We start from the raw sequence: 17,836 nt of genomic DNA on the forward strand, positions 1-17,836 counted from the left end.
TGAAAAATTACAAAAATACAATGCTCAGGCGGACCACATGATGTTGCACGTCTGCTATAAATGAACGCTTTTTCCTTGCAAGACAGTCTATGTTGAAATATATTACAGACTCCAAGATTATGTATAAAATTAGTGTCTTCCTGCCTAGCCTGAAAGAATGCAAAGCCAAGATTACACATTCAAGATACTTTGTACAGAGAAGATAGACAACACTGGAAAATAAAGTTTAGATTTAACACAACATTCCTATATAAGTATTTTTACCTATCTTTTCAGATGTAGCCGATTCCCGAAAACAGATATTCTCTCTCTCCCTCTTATTCCTGGTCTTCCCTCATCCTGGGGATTCCAGGACGTTCATCCTGAGGTTTATGTTGAAGAAGATTCCCAGTCATCCAGGTGGAATTATCTGGAAGTTGAGTCATGGCAACTGGACTTTTTAGTTTGATATGTTTTGCTGCTTGTCCAAGCAGCCAACTTTCTAGACTGAAGAAGCTGCTTGGACAAGCAGCAAAATGTATCAAACCAAAAGAAAAGTCCAGTTGCCATGACTCAACCTCCAGATCCTGAAGCTTACTGAAAAGGTAGACAGAACTCTAATCTTTTTTTCAAGCCTTGGGCTACAGCTTCTGCCTTTATTTAAAAGAACTTCAAATTTTCTTATTTCCAGGAAAGAGGAAGAGACTCTGATAATTTGACTCTGTACATGACCCAAAATAATGTTTCACTTGGAATAAATGTTAACTGATATGATGCTGACAATCTGCAGCATTGTGACCACAGGCTGGTATTAACAACAGAGTGACAACCATGTTTAATTTTCAAGGGCTGGGAAAAGTATCCTATTTTAAAGTGTATTTGGCTAGCAAAGTACAATTTTAGCTTCATCAAGGAGCCACAATGTTAAACATAGTAAACTAAACTAAAAAATAAAATTTAGCATGAGGGTCAAATATGTTAGTTTCTGTTCACAGAGGTCAGTATGGAGGTTCCAGAATTTACTTGCAAGAAACTTCAATCTAGGTAATCCATACCCTGAGCGTATATTGCATAGATTTCAAGGGCAAATTCTTCTAATGCATTCTTAGCCACTTAAAAAAAATAGGAATTCAAGTTATGGGTGATAAAGGCAAACTGAATTAAGTTTATCTCCATCCCCACTACATACATTGAAGTTGTAAACCTTAAATACTGCATATTTATTGGAAACAACTACAATTTAGTCATTGGAGCAGGCTCACATGGTTAAAGTTGTATTATGGATCTAACAGATTTATATGTTATAATTTACAATAACTCAAACGTTATTTGGAGTTCAGTAAATATGATGAAAGCACTCAGTACCCACCAAATAGGTTTAAACGTTCACTATCATTCCAACATTACTAAATACATATGTGGATCAAGCAATTATGAGATGCTACCATTTACTTTTGATACCAAGTTCAACATTTATCTCTTCACCTGTGGATACCTGCTCATAGGCTAATAGATGCAGCTAGTCCTAGCTCAATGAAGTATATGGAAATAGGAAATTGCCTTATTTATGTATATGTCACATTTATATAGCAGCCCATCATTTATTTTATATATATATGATTTAATATATCTTACATTGCCAGGATTCACTTAGTACCAAGCCATCGTTTGTTTAAAAATCATAGTAGGTTGGATCCACACAACATACTTAACCAGAACCAAGCAAACAACATTATGGATTAGCACAATTTGAGAAAATGATTATTGATCCACCTAGCCCAGTACTGTTTATAACTCTACCTATGATTACCAGAGATTCAGCTTGGGAGCGTCTGCATGAAAAGCATATATTCTGCTTTTGAGTTACAAGCTCTTTTTGAACACATTTGCATTACATTTTTAATTAACAAGTAATTACATTCATAAATACAGTAAATACATAAAAGGATTGTATTAGAAAGAGGCCAACTATCAGGAATAAGAATTGTCATTCTGATCAGTTATGAATTCAATGACAAATAACCACTTAATAAGTGAGGAACTAACCTAAAGGTACATGAAGTAAAAGCAAAATAGTCCCCCACATCATAACAACTGAGACTATAAAGGCAAGGAAGAATATAACTAGTTTACAGTTCTATTTCACAAACATAACCCTCAATGGAAGTAAGTAAATTTACAGTGCTAATTTAAGGGCAAAACCTTGAATGCTATGATTAATATCAAAATGGTTTTGCTAACATCAATCATTTTACTTATAGGCTGGGTGAAAAAACAGGAAAAACCACTGAAGTTGTCACTTTGAAGAATTGCATATGTGGAGGATGTCAACCTGATAGCTAGGTTAATGTAAGACATCAGCTATGCCTTCTGTATCAAGAGCCCCACAATATTATAAAGGAGATCACTGAGAAAATAGTTAGAGATGTTTGCCACTAGTTCTCCACCCAATTAGGAAGTAAAGGCCATTTAGGTTATAGCTAGGCAGGCATCCTTCATCTTTTGAGGGCTGTGTTGCCCCATGTATAATTGGGGGATAACTGTGGTGGAAACGGCTACAAACTGAACACATTTCCAGTAATACCCTTTTAGCAGAGTCTGTTCTCGGAAGATGGTAGACTGTTTCAGAATTCCTGGGACTGACCATCCCCTTTGACTTCTTTAGGCCGTGCTGTTTTCTTAGGAAGAAGCTGGGCTTGGATGTTGGGCAGAACCCCTCCTTCAGCAATGGTCACATTTGCAAACAACTTGTTCAACTCTTCGTCATTCCTTATTGCCAGCTGGATATGGCGGGGTCCAATCCGCTGCTTCTTGTTCTGATGGGCAGCATTTCCAGCTAATTCCATGACCTCTGCGGTCAGGTACTCCAAGACTGCTGCCAGGTACACGGAGGCTCCAGGACTGACTCTTTCAGCATAATGGCCCTGTCTCAGGTACCGCCCGATCCGGGACACAGAAAACTGCAAGCCAGACTTTTTAGTCTTGGTGGTTCGGACAGGCAGTGCAGGTTTTGGATGCTTCTTACCACGCCCTGACATGCTGGTCCTAGAAACAGGGAAGAAGGCCTTTCTTCATTACTACAATTCAACTTTGCAATTCAACAGAGCGTAACAGACTTTCCTGCTAACAAACTGAAGCGCTAGCCATTAAAGCATGAATACAAGTTAGATTTGGATCCACATCCTCCGGTTAACCATCTCTCTATAAAAGACTAACTTCTGTTAAAGAAGTCATATTTTTCAAATCCTTCCATCTTTCCATGGAAAGGTAATCAAGGTAAATGGAACAGTTTTGCCATTGATGTTATCAGGTTCAGTCAACTCGGGGAATAGGGTTAAAAGGTGGCAAATATTTTCAGAACGACATTAAAGATATCAACTGCATTAGAACAAGAATAAGATAAATTATTAAAATTTAACATTGTTTTTAACCCAGGAACTGTTGTACAATTTTATAGTGGAACCATAACGTATTCTAGGAATGTAATATGCTTTGTAGCTACTTCTGCTATAAGAGCTATGAAATCTCTTTTATGCCCAAGTTAAAGAATCAAAGTCTTGATTAGTAATCAAAACTTAGCAATACTGTAGAAATAATTACAGAGGCCTGGTTCATGTATCATTATAAACCACAACAGTGGCTTGTTTGATTTTGGCTCAGTGTGTATGTATATAATATATATATATATGCACTCAGCCAATTGTATTTAATCATGGTTTACAGAATAAAACAAACCACCATTTGGCAAAATGCATTAAGTGGGCTATTAAAAAACAGTGGGTTTCTTTGTATAGCTAGAAAATATTAATCTATTAGATTTTTATTACACCAGGCTGCTAGTTAGATAACTGCTACAGAACAGGCCAGATGTTTCTGGCTAATATATACAATATATTTCTACTAAAACATTACCTAATCCTAATTTTTTAAAAATTCAACATTCTCTACAATATAAAGCTAACTGCATAAGTATAATGCTCTTATTTTACAAAGTAATATCAAGTAAGCCAAAACCAGATTTAGTATTTATATATATAAAAAAAATCCCAAATCACTCACTACTTATTTTACTGTCTTATATCTCTAGACAACCAAATACTTTCTACTTGCTTGAACCAGGTGCCTCTTTTTAAACCCCTCTATTTAGAATTTAGTGTGGATTCAAGCAGCTGCATCTACTTCACTATTAATACTCATTTTAATTGTGCTGGTTTTTCCTTGGTAATAAAACTACAAGCCCCAATCTTATAAGAGAAAACTTCCTTATAATCAGTAGGATGTTTACCATAATAATTTCACCTTTTGAAAGTTAATTTCTACATTTAAGCTGTATTTTCACAACACGCTAAAGTGCAAATTAGCTAACCACATTTTAGCTTAACACAAATGCAACCCATGTGTTTTATGGCTCACTACGTCATGCAAATCCAGAAAACTGGTTTAATTGCATAAACTGTGGGTAAGTGTGTCTTCCAAACCCAGCTGTTGGGAAGTAGTAACTTAACTAACATTAGGTATGAGGAAGCCATCTCTCCTTTCATGAACAGGGAAATTTATTCCTTAAAAAGGCAATTATGTGTTATTTATTGCTCATAGAGTGCCATAAGGTACATTTCCATTAAGACTTCATTTTCTTTCAGGTGACGGGAGGAGAGAGTAAACTAAGCACACACACACGCAAGATCTTAGCCAAGAAGCAATACGTTTGACAAATACAGTAAACTTAAGCAAGGTACTGAGTATCGGCACAATCTAATCCACACTTGCTCAAAAGTAAATCCCACTGATTTCAGGGAGACTCACTCCCAACGTATGGTTTATTGACGTGTGAATAGATGGAAGTTTGTGGCTGATCTTGCAGGGCTAACAGATCTGGCATGTAATAATCCAGACCAGTGTTTCTCAACCTTGGCCACTTGAAGATGGGTGGACTTCAACTCCCAGAATTCCCCAGCCAGCCAAGGTTGAGAAACACTGATCCAGACAAACTCTATGTAATGGTGGCCTGGAATTTTGCAGTCAGATCTGGTAGCCTGAGGTTCTCCAGGCTCAGAAGATAAGCAGGGGCAGTACAGTATTTGGAAATTGGGAAGTTGGAAGAAAAACAAACAAACCACTTCTGGGAAGAAGACAATGGCAAACTGTTTCTGTACTGCTGCTAAGAAAAGTCCATGGATGCTTCCACATAGCTTCCAGAAAGTGAGACATATTTGTTATTCTGAATTAATTGCTTGGGTTAGCACAGTACCTTGAACACCCAGCTCATTCATTAGCCCCTACCCTCCTCCGCTCTCCACAGGGCCCTTACCTAGTAGGAAAAATCTTGGACTTTAACAATATTTATTGCATTTTTATTTCTAATTTTTTCTATTGCTTGAAACCCATTTTGGAAGATTACCTTCAAACGCACAATAGAGTTTATAACCAATACCCAAATCCACCAAGTCCTAGGTGTTCTGAGCCTGGTTATTTGCTTGCAGACGTTTCATGACCCAACTAGGTAACATCATCAGCACTTACCTAGTTGGGTAGTAAAACGTCTGCAAGCAAACAACCAGGCTCAGAGAGCACCTAGGACTCCACAGTTCAACCCTGAGCTACAGATATTCTCTTTTCTTGGGACCCGAATCCCTGTTTCATGTTTCTGTCGATATGTAATTACTTCGCATTTATTTTTACTCCATTTACAGGTCCGTGCAGCTGAGGGTAACGGCGGCGTTCGCTCTGAACCAAAAAAACAGCATATCATTATAAATCAAATAAAAAACACACGGGTACAGCTAGCGCAACACACTTCAGCCAGTAACTAGGCGAGCCTTCCGGCGTCCGAATAGGAAAATAAAGGCAGAGCCGTGACTTATGAATCCACGTAGCTGCTGAACGCAAAGCACGCTAAAAAAAAAAGTGTGGACGATCCTGTTAAACGCAGATTTCTCGGAGAGCGCCTTATACGAGCACTGAGCGGCCCTCCGCCGGCTGCAATAACCCCTCACAGCAGCGCAGACGGTTCGCACGCGGGCGGGGAAAAGTGCCCGGATCAGCCTTAATAAGGAGACGTCAGGACGGGTGGTGGGCGTGTTGCTAGCGCGTGGGCGGCGCGCGCTGGGCTTCTCCTCCCACTGACCCGCCCGGATTCACCGCCCTTTCGGCCTTTCCGCGGCCTCTGCAGCAAGAGGACCTTTTCCCAAAATGCAGGTTAGCCAAACTGGGCCGGTTGCCCCCGAGGGGAGGAGGAGGAGGAAAGCCCTCGCGCGCACGGGTGTATGTGAAAGGGGTCGGGATTCCGAGGGAGGGGAGCTGGGAACCCGGAAGAAGGGCTTGGTTAGCTGGATTTTTCCTTCCAGGGTGGGCCGGCTTAGCCCCGCGTTTCTCGAGCTTGGCCACTGGGAGAGAGGTGGACTTCGGCTCCCAGAAGTTCTCCTACCGCCAAGCGGCCAGGCTTGAGGTCTACCGGGCTCGCAAGCTGCACGGGGTGACTCTCCCGGCTGCGAAGGGGAGCGAGCCATCTTCTCGCTTTTCGGTGAGGGTTCGCTGTGCGCATGCGCCCGCGCCCAGGGCTGTTTTTCCGGGCATCGTGGATGCGGGTGCAGAAGCGTAAAAAGCGAGGGCTTTTCGTGTATTCGTAAAAGACTTCGAGTCTTTTAAGTTCTTGCAGTAATTGCTCCCGTGCTTGGAGGAGGAAGAATAAACTCTGGCTTTGCTTCGTTTTAACTGCCTTCCTGCTGTAAAGGAGAGGGAGGGGAAAAGATGAGAATTATTTATAGCCAAATTGCGGATGGGGCCTCGTTGATTAGAGAAGATGGCTTGGGGGCCCTGAAGCCACAAACCCCAGTGGGCTGTCAGGGTAATGTAATTACAGTTCTGTATAATGACTTTAAACCTGCCATGCAGAGTTCGTAAAATGACCCTTTAAAGTTTCCATCTGAAACACGATGCTGGGCAGCGTGCAACAAAACAGTTAAAACAAGGATAAATGGCTATTAAAAACAAGTAAACATAAATAGAATTAAGACTCCAGGAAAATGGACCAACTCCCTAAACACAATGTAACCATCTCACAGGCTCCCTGTTATACATGCCAGGCATTGAATTGGTTTCAAGGAAGAACGGCTCTCTGGAATTGCCCATCTGGCCTCACGGATTATCTTATGGTTCAGCTACTGTGGTACAGTGAGTTAGAACTGATGATCTTCTGATGTTCTTCATTAGCTTAGCACGAACTTAACTTAGAAGAGGGGCAGTGTCTGTACAACATACCTCTGGCTCCCCAGTCCCAGGCCTTGTTAGTGCAGGGAGACTTTAACTGTTGGGCGAACGATTCAGAGTTCTGCATCATGTGGAACGCTTTCTGCAATAAAGGACCCCCTCCTTAAAAGCTCACCTTTGACATAAGGAGTACAGAGGTGGACCTACCCTACAATTGTCCCCGCCACCCCTTTGTATGAGGGAAAGATTCATACTGTTCAAAGGCTTCTGATTTGTATTTTGAGCCCCTATAAATAAAGGTTCTACCCATTGCAAGTTTTATACATAAAAAGGATGCAGGTAACTTGCAAGAATAATCCTTTGTTAGACAAACATGACAGTTCTGTGCAAAATTGAGAGAGCTAATGCTTCCATTGCAAGTCCTGGTAACTCTGTACTTAGTGGGGAGCAGTGTGTTCTCCAAAGAAAGGTTTATACCCTTTAGGTTATATTTTTGCCCACAAAGAGACGGGCTAACTTTACACAATGCATTGACCCATAGTGTGGTTTCTTTTAAAAAGATATACTCAAACCCACTCTTTATGGCTTAGCATCATGAGCAGACTAGTTCATTGCATTTAATTAGAACAAATACAGGTAATCCTCACTTAACAACCATTCATTTAGTGACCCTTCAAAGTTACAGCAGTGCTGAACAAAGGGACTTAACAACCAATCCTCGCACTTACAACTGTTGCAGCACCCCTGTGGTCATGTGATTGCGATCTGGGCACTTGGCAACCGGCTCGCACTTAGGACGGTTGCAGCATCCCAGGGTCACAGGATCATTTGTGACCTTCCCAGCCAGCTTCCGGCAAGCAAAATCAATGGGGAACTTCATGATTCGCTTAACAGCTGTGGTGATTTGTTTAATGACTGCTGCAAAAAAGGTCTTAAAATCGGGTGTGACTCACTTAACAACCACCCCACTTAACAGCTGCCCCACTTAACAGATTTTCTGGTCCCTATTGTGGTTGTTAAGCAAGGACTATCTGTACTGACTGAATAGTTTGCCTGCCTGCATAAAACCTGGAAGGAGTCATGAGGTCTTCTAGCAGCAGTGCTGTTCAGCAGCCATTCAGAGGTTGTGAACTTTCTTGGGGAGATGGACAGACATTTTGGTTTATTCTTGCATCCATAATATCTCATACCAGCATCTTTCGTTATGATATTACACTTGATTGTAGCTCAAAGTCCAAGAAGCTCCTTTTTTTTTTATGTCAAGTCTTATAAGTCAACTCTTATATGACTGTTGTGGCTGTTCAGTTTTTTGCTCAGTCATATAAATACATAAAAGAATGTCCCAGAATTGATCTTTTTCTTTTTTGTGTGTTTTCATATAGGCTTTCCTTTCAGTGTTATCACCTGAATTTTACTTTTTTGTAATTTGGCCTGTCAAGGATGAGCATTTTAGTTTTCTGCAGGTCTTTTGACTCCATAAGAAAGAAACACTATGAAATGAACAAGCGACTTGATTTCCATCCATTGAATGCTTAATGCTGTCCTTTTCCAGACCTTTTGTAGTTAGTATTATGATTTTGCAGGCATAATGCTGGTATAGGTCCCTTACATTGCTGTCTTTATTTTTCTTTCACATGCAAATGTTTAGATGTTACTGAAAACACTTAACTGTTGACTGAAAATTATTGCTGTTTTTGTAGAATCTTAAAGGCATGTTTTTGTGCTGCAGCTTAACTACTTCTAGCTATATGGTTGCTTTTCTAGGCTTTTTAAATCTTTTGTTTACATTTTATGGAATCAGGTTTGGATGTTTACTCATGCACAGAAAAGTCCCTCTGGGTTCAACTGAATTGTCTCCCTGATTGTCTCTCTCTACAGAATACTATAGGATTAATTTAAATATTGCATTAACCATGCAAACAAACTGTATCTGTGCTGAGATGTGCAAATTGGGTTATAACCATGGGGTTTGGCATTCTTCCTTGCCAGTGATACACCATCTTAGTTGATGCTTTTCAAACACAGTCTTCAAACTCTGTACTAAGGTTGGTGTATTCTTAATGTGGAGGAAGCAGGAATAAGGTGGTAACTTTGGCATCTGGTGATGGTGCTCTTATAATTTTATGTGTTCCAGGATCCTAATGCAGATACAGAGTGGAATGACATCTTGCGTAAAAAAGGCATTCTTCCTCCAAAAGAAAAGCTGAAAGAGCAAGAGCAGGCTGAAGAGGAAAGGGAGCAGCAGATCCTTCAGCAACAATCTGTTGGCAAGCAATCTAGTTTAGAATGCTGAATTAATATGGAGCTACTATTACCCAGTTTGCTGGATTGTTTACCTCATCAAAATATAGGAGCCTTCTCACTGCAAACAAAGGCCTCGTTAACTTCAGTGAGACTTGTGTACTCATTGTATTTTGGGTTTTGGATGTCTTGGGAGAAAAGGTTTAGTGGGGGGTTTTCCCCATCCCCTCCAAAATTAGTTCTTATACTCAAAAAGCAAGGAGGTATCAGGAGAAATGTTCAGAACTCTTTGTGTTTCTGATAAATGATTAAGTTCAGCTGAACTTTCAGGTGTTGTCTATACTATAGGTTGCAATTTAATTTTCAGGATGTATAATTGATCAACTTTAATCTACACACATAATTTTAGTGGAATGCAGAATAAGCAGTGAAGGTGCCCTCATCACATACATTCTTTTTTTATATTTTCGTCTTTTTATTGCTCACTAAGACATTTGGGAACTACTGTAGGAAATCTGCCTTAGATCAACTAACATAACTGGTAGGGTTGTTCATGGGACTGGAGAGATGGCCTTAGCGTGTGATCAACAAAAAGAACATTGTTTTTGAAAATGTTTGCTTGAGCCAAGGGGTGCTCTTTTCGTAGTGAAAAATTATTTTATTGAGCAAGATTGTCCCCCTTGGTGAAGCTTATAATTGCCTTCCTTATTATACGTCATTTAGAAAGGAAACAGATGATTGCTGCCTAAAATAAGAATTGGCTCAATGGGAGCAGTAGCCTTGTAGCAAACGGATACTCCAGCAAGTTAGTTGCAGGAGCAAGTTAATGAGATGGCATAATTCTGAGTGCAATAAGGGTTAGGTTCAAGTCCGCATGTAGAAGTGATCTGCTTTTCTTTTACAACAAGTGTGTTCGTTACATACATGAATGTCTACTCAAGAGAGCTGCGCCTATTAATTTAACAAAATGCATTTCTGCAACATGCTTTACCCTATTCTACTGTGAGCCTTCTTAATGAGGTTCATCTACAGTTGCCATGAGCTCACTTGGAAGGATCTTGAGGTTGAACCTCATCTGTTCCTGCCCCAGTTTTTTGGAACGTCTCCCTGCAGAGATGAGGAGCCTGACTTAATTATTAGCATTTTAAAAGATCTTAAAAACACATTTTTTTGTACAGATTATTTAAACTATTGATTAATATTACTGCTTTTTATTGGTTTCAGTTGGGGGCTTTGAGGGCTGCTATGCCCAATTTAAATAAGTAAGTAATATCAGTGTGATGGAATGGAATTATGAAGGCCAGGCTCAGGGAGATAAGCGTGTTCTTAGTTCACTGGAGGAGCGTGGGAAGATCAAGAGGATGAGGCTGGCACCTCCCTGAGGAATTCACGGTGTTGTGGCTGGCTGGCTTGGGAGCTAGGTTTCAGTCTGGGGAGATTTTCTGTCTAGAAGTTGTAGCTAATAAACACAGTAAAACTGGATTTGTATTGTCTCTTGGAGTTCTTTGGGCTAAACCTGACAATCAAGGGTAAGCGTGAAATATGTAAGATGAGAGTAAGCACCGTGAGTCCAGCTCTCCTGCTGCCCTGCCCTTTGAGCTTTCTGATTTCCAGAAACACAAATACTGTTCTCCATACAAGCTGGGCCCCTGCTAAAGCAGAACCCTAGATGACATGAACTCTAAATTGCACTCAGTTGTAGAGAAATAAACTTCTCCTTTAGACCTTTTTGCAGAGGCTGAGAAGAGCAACAGATGGTGCAGGAAGAATGCAAGATTATGCTGGCTGAGGGACAAGATTTGGTTCTCTGCATGCCTTAGCCCTCCCAGACTCATTAGGAACTCACAAAGAGGACTATTATTTCTGCAAACACAAAAGTCTACAAAGCAAAGCACTTTCTCCATATACCATGCAAGCTGTCTTTAAATGACCCAGAGCTTCTGTTGATAGAATTACATGATTTACATACAGAAGAGGTCTTTGTGTGTAATCCTCTATTGTCAGCCTTCTGAAATTTGCCCTGGGTAAGAGTGCTCAAAACTGTTCATACTGATGACCCTGTATTTCTCCCACATTAGTTAAGACCTATGAAGACATGACCCTGGAAGAACTTGAAGAAAATGAAGATGAATTCAATGAAGAAGATGAACGTGCTATAGAAATGTACAGGTTAGAGTATTCTATAGAATATTACATAGGTAAAAGATGTAGTTGTAATTGGAAAGTAAGTAACCATATATTTATACAGGCAGTCCTCATTTAGCAACTGCCTCATTTAGCGACCATTCACAGTTACAACAGTGATGAAAAAGTAACTTTGCACCCAATCTTTGCATTTACAACCTTTGCAGGTCTGTAAAGTAAAGGAGAGCTGAAGTAAGATCATAAGCACAATCGCGGTCTCATTTAGTGACCCCTTCGCTTAACAACCAAGTTGCCAGTCATAATTGTGGTTGCTAAGCGAGTACTACCTGTATGTACAAATTTGCACAGTGACTGCATAAGTGTAGTCTAGCAGAGAGATCACTGGCACTCCTATGTTTCAGGTCTGTGCGAAGCATTTGAAAGAATAATAGCCATGTGTACGTATGCCAATATGCGACAGCGTATGAGAATAAAAGAAGTAGAAAATTAATATCAAATTAGTAGATATTATAGAAGTCTATAATTCACAAGAATGAATTAAATGAATTCCTCAAAAATTACAGTAACATATTTTAATTAAATCAGTCAAACTCATAAAAAGAAACAAGTGTCTTGCGCATGCAATAAACCTCCAGTTCCCTTTGACAGTGCCAAACACAATGATAAATGATCTCATAAGGGACACAATGAATGTAACTGAAATTTTAAAATACTTGCTCTATAAAGGATACATTTGAAGCTTCTACCTCTGAATCAATAGAACACTGTGATATTGGCTTTCACTCAAGAAGAAATCTAATCCCACTAAACGTATCATGTAGCCAGTGTCATCTAGGACATTATATTTCCAAATAAGTAATTGAAATGTGGTCATTTAATACAAGAGGAAGATAAATTAGAGGGTATTGCAGTCCTTTCCTTCCTTGGATATAAGCCTCTTTTAGCAATTTACCTATAAGTACATGCAATTGAATTAAGATAAATGTTGGCCTGTGCTGTTTGTAAACCTTTTGGCTGGGTCAGTGCAAACGCCAGTTTTTTGGTCCTACAAGACACTGGCTCAGCTCTTTTAAAGGGCCCAGACTTGTCCAGAACCACCTTTAGTAGAGCTGGTCCCTGTGAATTTTTTTAGGGATGAGACCTTGTTTTAATAAGACGGACCCCTTTGCCTACAGAAAGTTCCATATTCAATTTCTGAAACTGCCAATATTATATAATGTATATAATATATATTATATAAGGTTTAGTTTTATGTAATTTATTGGGATGATAAAGATATGGTACTTTTGTCAGATACTTGGGGCAGCCTGTGTCAGAGTAGACAATACAGGACTGGCACCTAAGACAACTTCCTGGCTGTATTGTAAGCTGTAAGATCCTCTCTTTCTCTTTTAGGATTTGGGATTGCTGACATCTCAATGATATTTAGACAGTTTCAATCTAGTGCCAAAGTTAGGAGATATACGACAGTGGTGATGATGATTGCACTGAATCTGAGGATAAGTTGCATCTCTAGCACAGGGGTACTATTTGCATCATCTGCCTTAATCTGGAGGCTAGTTTTAAATGACCTTTTTCCATTCTCTACTATCCTTGATACCTATCTATGCCTCATTTTAATCAGTCAAAAGTTCTTTATTTTAATTTAATTTCCCTCTCTTGCATTTTGATGTACTAAGGGGAAGAGCCCTGGTTTATGACATAATGTGATTGGTAAGCCTGATTACTGGGACTTGTTTAACCATCCATTGTAAGAGCAAACCGTAGTTTCAGAGGATAAATGAGCTCTGTCACTAGTTCCTGTAAGCAGATTGTTATTTTCTAAATCCCTGCTTGTAATGTTGGGATTAAAAGCATTGCCCCAAACCTCCATAAAATCATCAGTTTTATCCCAATGTTACATATGGGAGGCTATCTAGATCGCCTGCTAAATATGGTCTGCACAAGCAATGGCCACGCTGGCTAGAAATCCTGGGAGTAGCAGCTCCAGGCATCTGAAGGACCTCAGATTGGAGAAAGCTGGCTCCAGTCTTGAATATCTAAACATGTTCCTATGCATATTTATTTTCTCTTTTGATTCTATATTGTGCAGGCAGCAGAGACTATCTGAATGGAAAACATCTCAGGCAAAGAATAAATTTGGACAAGTTTTAGAGATCTCAGGACAGGACTATATCCAAGAAATTACAAAAGCTGGCAAAAATATCTGGGTGATATTGCATCTTTACAAGCAAGGGTAAGTAATCATTTCAAGGTTTTTCGTCTTCATGGATAATTTTTCTCTAGTAGATTTGGTCATTGTGCTACAGCGTGGCAATCATGCTGCTATGTGCTGTTCAAAGGACAGGCATTAAAAATAGAGTTTCCCCCTTTATGCCTAATTCAGCTACAGTTCAATGAGGCTGCAACAGAGCTTTCCGTTCATCATTGTGATAGACTTAACCAGATGGAAATGAGGATGGTTTCCTAGTGACATGAGAGATCTTGTTAAATTGGTTGGAGAAAGGTTGACTGTTTCCTCCCCCACCTCCCTTTTATCACCTTCCGTATAATAGGTGAAACTTGTATAGTAAGTATTGTTCTGTTTGTAAACGGTAGCTACAGAGCATGAATATTGCCCATTATAGACATTATAGTTTCCTTTTGTATATGGGTCTTGTTTTTCTTTCTTCAAATTTAGTATTCCCCTCTGTGCCTTGATAAACCAACACTTAAGTGGACTTGCCAAGAAGTTCCCAGATGTCAAGTTTGTCAAAGCCATTTCTACAACTTGCATACCCAACTATCCTGATAGAAACCTCCCCACAATCTTCATCTACCTGGAAGGTGACATCAAGGCCCAGTTTATTGGACCTCTGGTATTTGGAGGCATGAATTTGACAAGAGATGGTGAGTGTCCGTTTCTCAGTAAACAAAGTGAGAAAAGAACCTTTAGGACTTTCCCTGCATAAAATGTTGGTTGCCACAAAATTGCTAGCACTTTCAGTGTATTCTTAATTTCCTTCCTAAAATAATCTCCGCATCAGAAAAGTTAAAGATGCAAAGCATCTCTTATGTAAAAGAAATTTTGGCTTCTTGAGATAGTGGTCCTCCAAAACATTCGCTTTCCTTCTGCTTTACCCATTACTGTATGTGTATTCCTACATTTCCTGTCGGTTGAAACTGTGCTGAATAAGTATAGATAAATGCTGTGCTACTTTTTAAAATGTATTGGTTTAAATCTTAAATCATGAAAATTGTTTAGCTTCCCTTTCTTGGGAGCTGAGACTGCATCAGCACAGCAGGGAAGGCTTGTTATATTTGGCACATCTTGGCAATTGTGACATTGTGTATGATGCATGTAATCAGTGCCTTTTTATGTAAGAGGCAAACTCTGGCTATTAACATCAGTCCATTTCTAATATAATGTGTCAGATACACTGCATTATACAAGCAAAATGAACACATTTTTCTAGCACAGAAATAAGGATGAGAGCCCCCTAATATTACCTACTTCATTTGGTTCTCTTATCCCTTCCTCCTCCCCACCCCAATTCTTTGGTGACTTTTATCAACACATCTGTAGAACTAGTCTGGGTGGAAAGTCCAGATCATGCTAGTTTTCCTTTTAATTTAACATGAATGAGATTGACTGATCAGGTTGCCCACAGAGGTAGCAGTGTGATATCTGATTAACTTGTACTATTGACTTGTTTCCACTTCTGGGATGTGAGCCAGTGTGAAAATGTGCAATAAAAACCTGCTGCTACGTGGAGCGTGTCTATTTTGTTGTTGTAGAGGAATAAGCAGGGAATTGGTGTTTATGCCTTTGAGCTCCGCAAAAGATGCCCCCCCCCATTCCAAACATGAGTAGCAGTTCCAAATAACTTACAAATTGCTGCCTCCCCTGACAAGGGGAAGCAAGATGAAGTGCCCATTCTTGGCTAGCTGTAGCACATAATTTAATGTCCTGAAGGCTGCTTCAAGGAGGTCGTGTGGAACTTAGCGCTGTAGTAAAAGTGGGAGAGAAAACAACAGATGGAATTGTTGTTCAGAGGGAGAAGGAACATGGTGATACTTTCTTCCTTCCAACTTTGCAAGCCATTCACAATGTGTCATCCCCCCCCCCCCCCGTTGTCTCTCTCTTACATTTAGAATTGGAATGGAAGATTTCTGAGTCAGGTGCCATCAAGACAGACCTGGAAGAGAACCCCAGGAAGCAAATTCAAGACCAGCTGATGACGTCCATCAAATGCTCTGTTCCAACAAAGAGAGAAGAAAGTGACTCAGAGGAGGATTAAGACCTCACCTGCAGCCCTCTGCTGTGCCCAGTTACTCAGAACTACTCTTCAATGAAACCAGAGGAGTTATTGCTATGAAATAATGTATTTTATTTCAGCCTAATGAATATCAGTGGTGGTTATTCCTTCTTGAAAAAGAAACTACGTTATGCAGAGACTTGCAGAGAATTAAATTAAAAGCAATTTTTAAAGTTGAAATGCCACTGAAATCACTGGTGATGGACATCTTATTAGCAAATGTATCTGCTTGTCTCTTACCACTAATTGATATAATCTCCCCTCTGCTCCAGTGTCACTGTAGGACTTGATAAAAATCATATTGATAAATTTTGGAAGAGCTACAGTGAACATTGTAGACATTTATTGATCAGATCAATCTGTGGTAGGTTAATATTGACGCCAAGTTCTCTAAATCAGTGGGTTTATCTGCATAGTTATTTAAAAATCCTAAAATCAGACCAAGTAAAGTACATACCATACATCTCGAAATAAAAATTGAGGCTGTTCTTCTATATTCATGATTTTGATTTAACTTGTAACAATTGTAACTATATTTGATGGGTCATTAAAAAACACAATAAACTTATTCTGTAGAATACAATAACTCTTCACATTTTTGGATATTTAATTTAACTAATAATGGTCAAAACAAATATGCAGAAAACATTGGGTTGGATGATTTCAGACTACTAGTGTAGAATCCAATAATACGAGTAGTCACATGTTGCACTGTTGGAAAAAAATCCTGAATTTACATTTCCATAACCAATTTTAAGTATAAAATGCTTTGTTTACTGGTCAAACAGGCACACTGCTCCATTTACATCTTGTCACCTATATTGAAACAACTTACCTGCAACTAGCATAGAAGAAACCACAATAATTAATTGGGTCACTGATGTGGTGCATATTGTATTTAAAAGACATCAACTTAAATGAATGTGTGCTGTTTACAAGGTCATCGCATTTTTCATTTTTTTGCAATTTGAATTTGGATTTCAAAGTACATTGTCTGGGCTAGTTAAAAGATTCTGGAATTACTTGAATTATAAATAACTTAAGAATTGAGTTCCTTTCCTGGCAAATTCCACAGCAAAGGTATAACCAAGATTGCACAGATACCTCTGTAAAAGAGGCAATGTTGGATCCTCTTTGATCTCAGAGCGTCAGTTACATAGACCAAAACAATAGTGCTGAAGGAAGAGCATTAATTTGGACAATGTTTTTTCAGCCCTATAATGAGGCAGCAAGTATGTTATTAGGAATCCCTGTGTACAGCTGGTTAGGAATCAGGCTTTAATGTTCTTTCTCGGTCTAAAATATTAACAAATATTTTCACAACCCAATGTAATGATGGATTCAGAGGAAAAGCCATAGGTTTGGAACTGTTTATGTTACATATAGATTCTGAGTCAAGGCCTGAAGGCTGTGGGAGTCTGGATAGGGAGGAATAGGATCAAACTCAACCTTAGCAATTTCAAGTGGGTGCAGTCATGTGACTTAGATCTGGAGATTTTCCATCTTTAGTTCTGAATGGGATCCAAACAATCCAGTGCATAATTTGGGGGTCCCCCGTGGATTTACAAGTCCTACTTGGAGAGCAGGTGGCAGCCATGTATTGGAGGGCCTTATGCATAAATTTGCACAAATGTGTCTTGTGTACATTCCTAGCTCAGGAAGCCCTGCCCATTGTCACCCACACCTTGGTCACTTCTCATCTGGGCTACTGCAATGTGCTTTTCTTGGGGATGCATTTGAAGAACACTTGGAAGCTACAACTGATCCAGATTGCAACAGTGTAGGTGACCATGTAATACTACTACTTCACAAGTTGCACTGGTTGCCAGTGGACTCCCAGGTGAATTCAAGCTGCTGGTTATTACCTTTAAAGTCCTTCAAGGCACAAGGCCTGGCTATTTTGCTGGACCTATCTCTCTGATTATCTCTGCCCATCCATGAGATCTAACAGAGGTGGCACACTCTAG

At 39.6% G+C, this 17,836-nt stretch overlaps 2 protein-coding genes across 3 annotated transcripts; one reads left to right on the plus strand and one right to left on the minus strand.

The window, feature by feature from the left end:
- Positions 1–663: 663 nt before the first annotated feature.
- LOC103055764 (histone H2A-like) lies at positions 664–5,907 on the minus strand. Of its 2 annotated transcripts, none has more exons than XM_025170654.2 (2): positions 5,774–5,907; positions 664–3,024 (listed from the first exon to the last, which is right to left on the minus strand). In XM_025170654.2, the coding sequence occupies exon 2, from the start codon at positions 3,015–3,017 to the stop codon at positions 2,604–2,606; it is 414 nt and encodes a 137-aa protein (XP_025026422.1). In that variant the 5' UTR covers positions 3,018–3,024; positions 5,774–5,907; the 3' UTR covers positions 664–2,603. The 2 variants fall into 2 exon arrangements, with proteins under 2 accessions (XP_025026422.1, XP_025026421.1); XM_025170653.2 differs by having other exon boundaries at positions 5,642–5,894.
- A 142-nt stretch (positions 5,908–6,049) lies between these two features.
- PDCL3 (phosducin like 3) lies at positions 6,050–16,455 on the plus strand. The gene is made up of 6 exons (XM_007434412.4): positions 6,050–6,174; positions 9,320–9,452; positions 11,505–11,595; positions 13,664–13,807; positions 14,252–14,460; positions 15,706–16,455. Exons 1-6 carry the CDS (start codon positions 6,169–6,171, stop codon positions 15,849–15,851), a joined length of 729 nt encoding a protein of 242 aa, XP_007434474.2. The 5' UTR covers positions 6,050–6,168; the 3' UTR covers positions 15,852–16,455.
- Positions 16,456–17,836: the final 1,381 nt, after the last annotated feature.

Source organism: Python bivittatus, unplaced genomic scaffold (assembly GCF_059951505.1).
Source record: "Python bivittatus isolate LINGU-HERP-01145 unplaced genomic scaffold, Pbiv_v1 ctg000350_np1212, whole genome shotgun sequence".
Taxonomy (NCBI): Eukaryota; Metazoa; Chordata; class Lepidosauria; order Squamata; family Pythonidae; genus Python; species Python bivittatus.